The sequence below is a fragment of the Neofelis nebulosa genome, chromosome 8 (assembly GCF_028018385.1).
Source record: "Neofelis nebulosa isolate mNeoNeb1 chromosome 8, mNeoNeb1.pri, whole genome shotgun sequence".
In the NCBI taxonomy this organism is placed as follows: domain Eukaryota; kingdom Metazoa; phylum Chordata; class Mammalia; order Carnivora; family Felidae; genus Neofelis; species Neofelis nebulosa.
Window position 1 is genome coordinate 6584222 of NC_080789.1, and position 8532 is coordinate 6592753.

General features: G+C 52.5%; 1 protein-coding gene, 1 long non-coding RNA gene and 1 other non-coding gene across 3 annotated transcripts in view; 1 reads left to right on the plus strand and 2 right to left on the minus strand.

Annotated features, from left to right (window-relative positions):
* Positions 1–4385, plus strand: part of LOC131518749 (NADH-cytochrome b5 reductase 3) — a 28482-nt gene extending 24097 nt beyond the window's left edge. The window contains exon 9 of the mRNA XM_058741123.1: positions 3209–4385. Coding sequence (XP_058597106.1) covers positions 3209–3381 — 173 coding nt within the window. The 3' untranslated portion in view covers positions 3382–4385. The remainder of the gene's footprint in view (positions 1–3208) is intronic.
* Positions 3467–6831, minus strand: LOC131518750 (uncharacterized). Its single transcript, XR_009265267.1, has 2 exons — positions 4985–6831; positions 3467–4743 (listed from the first exon to the last, which is right to left on the minus strand). It is a non-coding gene; the product is annotated as an uncharacterized LOC131518750 (long non-coding RNA).
* A 1378-nt stretch (positions 6832–8209) lies between these two features.
* Positions 8210–8359, minus strand: LOC131484100 (U12 minor spliceosomal RNA). Its single transcript, XR_009248022.1, has one exon. It is a non-coding gene; the product is annotated as a U12 minor spliceosomal RNA (small nuclear RNA).
* Positions 8360–8532: the final 173 nt, after the last annotated feature.

Sequence of the window (8532 nt, forward strand, 5' to 3'; positions counted from 1 at the left end):
CTGTGAAAGCATTTGTAGCATAACTTCTTTTTTTTTTTTTTTTTTTAATTTCTTTTTTTTTAACGCTTATTTTTGAGACAGAGAGAGACAGAGCATGAACGGGGGAGGGTCAGAAAGAGGGAGACACAGAATCTGAAACAGGCCCCAGGCTCTGAGCTGTCAGCACAGAGCCCGACGCGGGGCTCGAACTCACGGACCGTGAGATCGTGACCTGAGCTGAAGTCGGCCGCTTAACCGACTGAGCCACCCAGGCGCCCCATAATTTCTTTATCCATTCATCCATCAGTGGACATTTAGTTTGCTTCCATATCTTGGCCACTGTAAACAATGCTGCAGTGAGCACAGGGTGCAGATATCTTTTCGAGTTAGTGTTTTCATTTTCTTTTTTTTAATATTTTATTTTATTTTTGAGAGGTGGGGGAAGGGGCAGGAGGAGAGAGAGAACGGACCCGAAGCAGGTTCGGCACTGTCGGTGCAGAGCCCAGTGCGGGGCTCGAACCCACGAACCCTGAGATCATGACCTGAGCCAAAGCCAGCCGCTCAACCAGCTGAGCCACTCAGGCATCCCAGTGTTTTCATTTTCTTCGGATAAACACCCAAAAGTGGAATTGCTGGGTCGTAGGGTAGTTCTATTTCTAATTTTTTGAGGACGCTCCATACTGTTTTCCACAGTAGCTGCACTCGCTCGTACTCACAGTACACAAGGGTTTCCTTTTCTCCACATCCTCTCCAACACTTGTTTGTCGTCTTTTTGATGGTGGCATCCTGACAGACGTGAGGTGTGCTTTTGGATGGAATGTTCTGTAAACGTCTGTTAGGTCCATCTGGCCTAATGTGTCGCCTAAGGCCAATGTTTCCTTACTGATTTTCTGTCTGGGTGGCCTAGCCATTGATATAAGCAGGGTATTAAAATCCCTCGCTCTCACTGTATTGCTCTCTCTTTCTCCCTTTAGATCTGTTAGTATTTGCTTTATGTGATCAGGTACTTCTGTGTTGGACACATAAGTGTTTACCGATGTTACATCATTGTGGGGTTGACCTCTTTACCATTATGTCTCTCCCATCTTTGTCCCTTATTTACTTCAGCTTTCTTTTCGTTTCCACTTGCACAGAACATCTGTTTCTGTCCCTTCACTCTCGGTCTGTGTGTCCTCCCAAGTATCTAAAGTGCGTTCTTGTAGGCAGCACATAGATAGGTCCCGTTCGTCTGTTTTCGTGCAATTTCGGTGTCGTTAACGCAGTGTTCTATTAGTTTCAGGCGTACAGGGTAGTGATTCGGAAGTTCTATACATTACTCAGCGCTCATCACGAAACGTGTGCTCTCCATCCCTTCACCGTGTCACCCAGGCCCTCACCCTCCCCTCTGGCCACCATCACTGTGTTTCCCACAGTTAAGAGAGTCTGTTTTTGGTCTCTGTTTTTCTTTGTTGGTTTTTTCCCTAAATTCCACTATGAGTGAAATTGTATGGGATTGTCTTTCTCTGACTGCCTGATTTCACTTGGCGTAATACTCTCTAGCTCCATCCATGTTGTTGTAAATGGCAAGATTTCGTGGCATCTCATGGCTGAATAATACTCCCTCGTATATACGTACCACATCTTCTTTATCCGTTTATCCTATCAATGGACGCTTGGGCTGCTTCCCAAGATATCTTGGCTGTTGTAGAGAACGCCGCTATCAACACTGGGTGCATGTATCCCTTTGAGTTAGTGTTTTTGTATTCTTTGCGTAAATACCCAGTAGTGCGATTTCTGGATCATAGGGTCATTCTGTTTCTAATTTTTTGAGGAACCTCCATACTGTCTTCACAGCAGGTGCACCACTTTGCATTCCCACCAGCAGTACGCAGGGTTCCCTTTTCTCCACATCCTCGCCAACACCTGTTGTTTCTTGTGTTTGGATTTTAGCCATTCTGACAGGTGTGAGGTGATATCTCATTGCGGTTTTGATTTGTATTTTCCTGATGATGAGTGATGATGAGCATCTTTCCATATGTCTGTTGGCCATCTGGATGTCCTCTTTGGCAAAATGCATATTCACGTGTTCTGCCCAGTTTTTAGTTAGATTGTTTTCTGGATGTTGAGCTGTGTCAGGTCTTTATATACTTCAGACACTAACCCTTTATCAGATAAGTCCTTTGCAAGCATCTTCTCCCACTCAGCAGGTTGTCTTTTAGTTTTGTGGGCTGTTCCCTTTGCTGTGCAGAAGCTTTTTATTTTGATGTCGTCCTAATAGTTTATTTTTGCTTTTGTTTCCCTCGCCTTAGGAGACATACCTAGAAAAATGTTGCTATGGCTGATGTTAAGAGAAATTCCTGCCTGTGCCCTCTTCTAGGAATGTTATGGTTTCAGGTCTCACATTTAGGATCTTAATCCATTTTGAGTTTATTTTTGCACACGGCATAAGAAAGTGGTCCCATTTTCCCAACACCGTTTGTAGAAGAGGCTGTCTTTTTCCCATTGTATATATATTTTCCCCCCTCAGACCAACAGCAGCCCAGTGCCCTGTCGAGGCTTTATTTGACACCACTCCCATTGTATATTCTTGCCTCCTTTGTTGAAGATTAATTGACCACATAATCATGGGTTTATTTCTGGGCCTTCTATTCTGTTTCACTGAACTATGTGTCTGTTTTTATGTTGGTACAGATGGGTCTTGTTTTTTATCCAGTCACTTTTTTTTTCTCTAATTTTTTTATTTTTACATTTATTTATTTATTTTTGAGACAGAGACAGCACAAGTGGGGGAGGGTCAGAGAGAGAGGGAGACACAGAATCCGAAAGCAGGCTCCAAGCTCTGAGCTGTCAGCACAGAACCCGATGAGTGGCTCGAACTCACGAATCGTGAGATCATGACCTGAGCCGAAGTCAGACACTTAACCGACTGAGCCACCCAGGCGCCCCCACTCAGTCACTTCTGATTGGAGAATTTAGTCCATTTACGCTTAGAGTAATTATCGATAGATACTCACTGCCATTTTGTTAATTATTTACTGGCTGCTTTGTTCTGGGTCAGCCAGGCTGGGGCAGGGGATCAGGGCACACGTTTGCTTCGGATCAACCTCTTCATTCTTCGATGTTTGTTGAAAGAAGGGAGGAATTCACAGCACAGCAGTTTAATGGTCAGGGGGAGGCGGTTTGGGGTAGGTGGGCAGTCGTTGGTCAGTCACACGGCCACACTGGGACTCACCTTGTCTCCCGCCTGCAGCGTGGGACTACAGCCAGGGCTTCGTAAATGAAGAAATGATCCGGGACCACCTTCCGCCCCCGGAGGAGGAGCCGCTGATACTGATGTGCGGCCCCCCGCCCATGATCCAGTATGCCTGCCTGCCTAACCTGGACCGCGTGGGCCACCCCAAGGAGCGCTGCTTCGCCTTCTGACGGCCAGGCCCTGGCTGCTCGCACGCCTGCCCCGCACACTCACCGTGCCCCGTCCACACCCGCCCTCCCCGCCGTTGCTGTTTAACCTGCCACATCTCCCGCTGCGGCCCTGGGTGCAGCCCGCCCTGCCTGAGCTGCGGTGGTGACCCCGCTGGGCTGGTTCCCCCGAGGGACCCCTTTGGGAGCAGGGTTCTGTTACAGGCAGGCCACCTCCAGCCACCATCTGGCCCTCTTCAGTTCTTAACCGTGATGCTCAGCCCTGGCCCCGCCCTGCCTCCACCCCACCCACCCACACACTACTAGGCCAAGGCTTCCAGCACTGCGATCCACCCACCCCTCCCAGAGCAGACCGCAGTCTGGAAGCAAACACAGGTGGTACGGGCAGCCCAGAGCTGCAGGTGCCAGGGACCCCCCCCCCCCCCCCCCCCCCCAGCCACCGGCTCGGGACCCTCACCTGCCACGCCTCACTACCTGCTCTGGGTCACAGCCACCTGACACTACATAACAGGTAATGCCAAAAAGTGCTCTCGGCAGGGACTGTGGGGATGAGAGTCTGCCCCCGCTCCAGCGCCCAGGCAGGCCCCGCCGGCAGGGAGCTGGGCTCTCCCGGGGCTGGAGCAGGAGGAGGAGACTGGCCCACCGGCCCAGGGCTCCTCCCGGGGACACGCGGGCCCTCCGGAAGCCTCGGCATTTTCTGCAACACACCTTAACGTTCGGGCAGCTTTGGGAGTTCCAAGCTGTCGGCCCAGCAGTCTCATGGGCTGTCTCTGGGCCCTGGGCCCCCAGCCCTGATGGCAGAGCTGAGACGATGTTTATTTATTCCTCTGCCCCAAACCCGCCCGTCCTGCTGCCTGCGCCCCAGCATAGGGGAGTTTGTCTGAGCAGCGTTCTCAGTGACCTCAGTGTTGCCTTTAGACGAGGGTGGGTGAGCCTCTTGCATATCTGCTTTTCCAGAATCATTTATGAGCAGAAAAGACGTTGAAATAAAACTTTGCTAATACTAACCCTTCTGGGGCTCCTGGAGGCTCTGTGACTTGTGTCATTGTGGGGACGGTGGGGGGGGGGGAGGAGACAAGAAGGGGCTCGGCACTTATTTCAAACGTGTGTTTGTGTTTGTTGTGTGAAGTCTGGACAGTACGGAAAAATATACACGGGAGAAAAGACACCGGACATCCAGAGGCAAACGCCGACCGCCCTGGTGAAGCCACGTGGCCCACCCGAGGCCGCTGCTGTTGCCCCGTGTCACACGGTCTCCATAAGCCCACATGGATCATGATTCATTATGTAGCAGATCCCCTGGGGTTGGACAGCTGGATTGTTTCCCACCTGTGGATTTTGAAAATGACAGCGGCTCTCTTCACCCTCCTGTCAGATGACTTGTTTTGTTTTGTTTTAATTTTTTTTTTCAACGTTTTTTATTTATTTTTGGGACAGAGAGAGACAGAGCATGAACGGGGGAGGGGCAGAGAGAGAGAGGGAGACACAGAATCGGAAACAGGCTCCAGGCTCCGAGCCATCAGCCCAGAGCCTGACGCGGGGCTCGAACTCACGGACCGCAAGATTGTGACCTGGCTGAAGTCGGACGCTTAACCGACTGCGCCACCCAGGCGCCCCTGACTTGTTTTGTTTTTTGAGGATAGATTCCTGGAGACAGAAAGCTGGGCCAGGGCGTGGGGACACTGGGGTCCAGCCTTTCAATGCCCCCGCTTTTGCCCAGCCTTAGTCATGTCATCTCAGCCATGCGAGAAGCCCTCTCCAGCCCTGTGCTGTACAACTCCGTGTGTCTGCACTGTTTTCCTTTTTGCTTTCCCCGCTGGTCGGCCCTGAGAGGCAGGGTTCATTTGAGGCTCGGCGACGAATGGCCTCAGGTTGGAGGGGAGTCCTGAGTAAGGCAGGTATTGCTCCCCCCGTGGAGGGCTCCAAGGGGGTCCACTGGCCCCCTCGTGCCTTTGTGTCCCATTCAAGTGCTGGGGACTCGGCCGCGGCTGCCCCAACACACCCTCCCCGACTGCTGGGGCACTGGTGAGAAAGTCCTAAGCCAAGTACCAGATGGTGTCATGAGTGAAACGGTAAATGCCAAGACAAAGTAGGCCACAAGGCAACGTGGGAATGAGGGCTGGTTTCTCTGGAGAGACAACGAAGCTGGCTCTGCAGGGATAGGTGTTCAAAGTGGCAGGAACGGGGAGTGCAGAGGCGTTGGGTTTGGAGCAAGCTTGTGGGATTAACGTCAAGAAACAGATGGAAGAAAGCAGGTGGCTGAGGGGATAGCGGAAATGAAGCTGGAAAGGAGGCAAACTAGCTGTGCTCTAGAGGGTGTGACCAGCAAGTGCAAAGGCCCTGGGGCAGAGGTCTGCCGGATGGCTTCAGGAACACTGTGAAGGTCAGTGTGGCTGGAGGGGAGTGGGGGGTGGGGGTGGGGAAGTGCACTGGAAGAAACGCCTGAAGCCAAGCCACAGGCCCGGGAGCCCCTTTTTCCTCTCTTCTCTTACCTCTGTTCTGGCCCTGGCCTGCATCCTGGAGCAGGGCTGGGCTCCTTGGGGCAGCAAAGGGCTTGGCCTGGGAATCCCTTCCACACCCCTACCATGTGCTGGGGATTCTGCAGGGCACCGGACTCACGTTAGCTCTCCTCAATCCTGGTCCCTTTTGGAGGATGAGAAAACAGGCCTGAGGGTCAGAATGTACACCTGCCTGAGCTCACAAAGGGCTGTTCCCAGGAGCTGAGAAGGGCATGGGTTGGACCTGGTCTCTACCCTCTCACCCGGTCTCAGTTTCCCCACCCATAAAACGGGTGAGTGATCATGAGTCTCTACCCTCTCTTGACTCCCACCCTTTCAGAGTAACATTTACAGGGGCGCCTGGAGGGCTCAGTCGGTCAAGCGTCCGACTTCAGCTCAGGTCATGATCTCACGGTTCATGGGTTCGAGCCCCGCGTTGGGCTCTGTGCAGACGGCTCGGAGCCTGGAGCCTGCTTCCGATTCTGTGCCTCCCTCTCTCTGCCCTTCCCCCACTCATGCTCTGTCTCTGTGTCTCTCTCAAAAATAAGGAAACATTAAAAAATTAAAGTGACATTTGTAACAGACCCTTTTAGCCTCCTGAAGTGAATTCGCAGGTAATATCACCGGCCTACACACAGAATTTTAAAAAATCAACACAAATCTCCAGCTATATTGTAAAAGAGCAAGAAAGAAAAGGAACTTACAAAATGATGCACATTTCAGTGTGTGAATGCTGGCCCATGTCCCCCAGAAGGAGGGTGGGCAGGGGTGTGCCCAGGCGCGGAGTCCCTGGACTGTCACAGCCCCTAAATGCAACCTGACTCCCCCCAGTCCCCGCTGACAGGGGCCCGGATTTCGCAGGCGGGGCAACGTTCTTGGTGGGTTTCCAAACAAAGCAGGACCCAATTCCTCTGGCTATGGCGCGGCTGCATTCCCGGCAACCCCGTGCCTGTTCACACTGCGTGCTCTTCTTAAGCGAAATGGAGCGAAGCCCGGGCTGGGAGAACGGTAACAGGCCTCACCCCTCGTGGAATGCCGCAGGCAGGCGTGGGGAGGGCCCACGCCTCAGGACTGCCACACCCTAGTCCCCAACCGCCACGTGACAGGATTCCCGGATCCCTGTCCCGCCGACCGGCCGACACCACCCTACGGAGCTCCGAAATGCCTCCCGGGGAGGGCCACCCGCTGACAGCTGATCTCAATTCTTTACCTTACTGGACTGGCTTAAAAAATAACCCCTCGGTCACTGTTTTACATCGCCCTGAAGGCGTGTCGGGGCCTTAACTCCCGCGGTCCCCTGGCCCCTCCCTCGTTCCTCTGCACCTGCCCAGCAGGCGAGCCTGGGACCCTCCCTTCCTCTACCTGGTCCCCCTCCCCGCCATTCCTGGAAGGAGGAAGGAAGGGAGAGGCTAGAGGTCCCGCTCTAGAGCTAAGAAAGGGAAGGCCAGCCAGCACCCCACCGCGGCTGCGCTGATGGGACTTGGATTCCCTTCCTCGGCCTGGTGCCCAGCCCTCCAGCTTTATCAGCCCTTGCCCGCAGAGCTTCTGATGCCAGTCTGAATGGTGGCGTGTTCGGTCGACAGTACAGTAACTCCGCTGGCATCACCGGACTGAGAAATTAGTAACTCAGCACGGGACGTGCTCTTGGCTGTTCTAAAGACGTTGCGTGTATTATTATTATTATTATTATTATTATTATTATTATTATTTTCTTTTTCTACCGATCACGCAACAAACATATTGGACACTTACCTCGTGCCGGGCTCAGCGCTGGGTCCTGGGGCGGCCCCTTCTATAGCAAAGGCAATTGCACGTGTCCAAGAGTTTCAGTCTGTCATGCAACCCTCGCACCGACCTGCTATTTGCCCCATTTTATAGATCAAGCAAACCGCAGCATAACGAGGAGAAGCGATTTGCTGGTGAAAAAGCCATACCGCCACGAAGCGCGGCTCGAGGGGACCCAAGGGGTCCCTCCAGCTGTCACCCCGTGAGCTGCAACGCGAGCGCCTACTGTGTGCAGCCGGTAGCCGCAGGCATCTTTCGCTCTAACCCACAACTTATTCTAGGCTTCCAGGGGCAAGAAACTGGCTACGGTCGCCAAGCGGAAGGCTGTCCATGAACCACTATAATCGAAAAACCGGGCCAACTTAGCAAGACAAAAACAACAACAACCAAAAAATTGGGAATAACAAAAGCCAAGGGCGGGGCTGACAAGCACAAAAAGACCCTTCTGCAGCCAAAGCTCTTACTTACTTCGCAAGAAACCACCTACTCTGAAAACTGACTTTCAATCAGAAGACGCGCGTCTGTTTTTTCAGTGATTAGAAGGGGGACGGGCAGATCGCGACTCCCAGGCATCCCGCAAAGTAGGCGGGTCACCTTAGGGGCAACCTTTACCCGCTCAAAAATTCGTCTCACATTAGCAGTGAGGATTCGGGCGTCACCCCGAATCGTTATTTTCCTTACTCATAAGTTTAAGGCATAAAGAGGAGGCCATGTTACTCCCAGGGTAATAAATTCCATTCTCATTAGCCCTACGGTGACTATCAGAGTCGAGCATTGAACTAAGAGCCCGATTCCTTCGCAGTTTGTCTCACTCGCTAGTTAAGTTTTTATGTCGCTTTCCATTTTATTTCTTCGTCTGAGGAGAACAGGG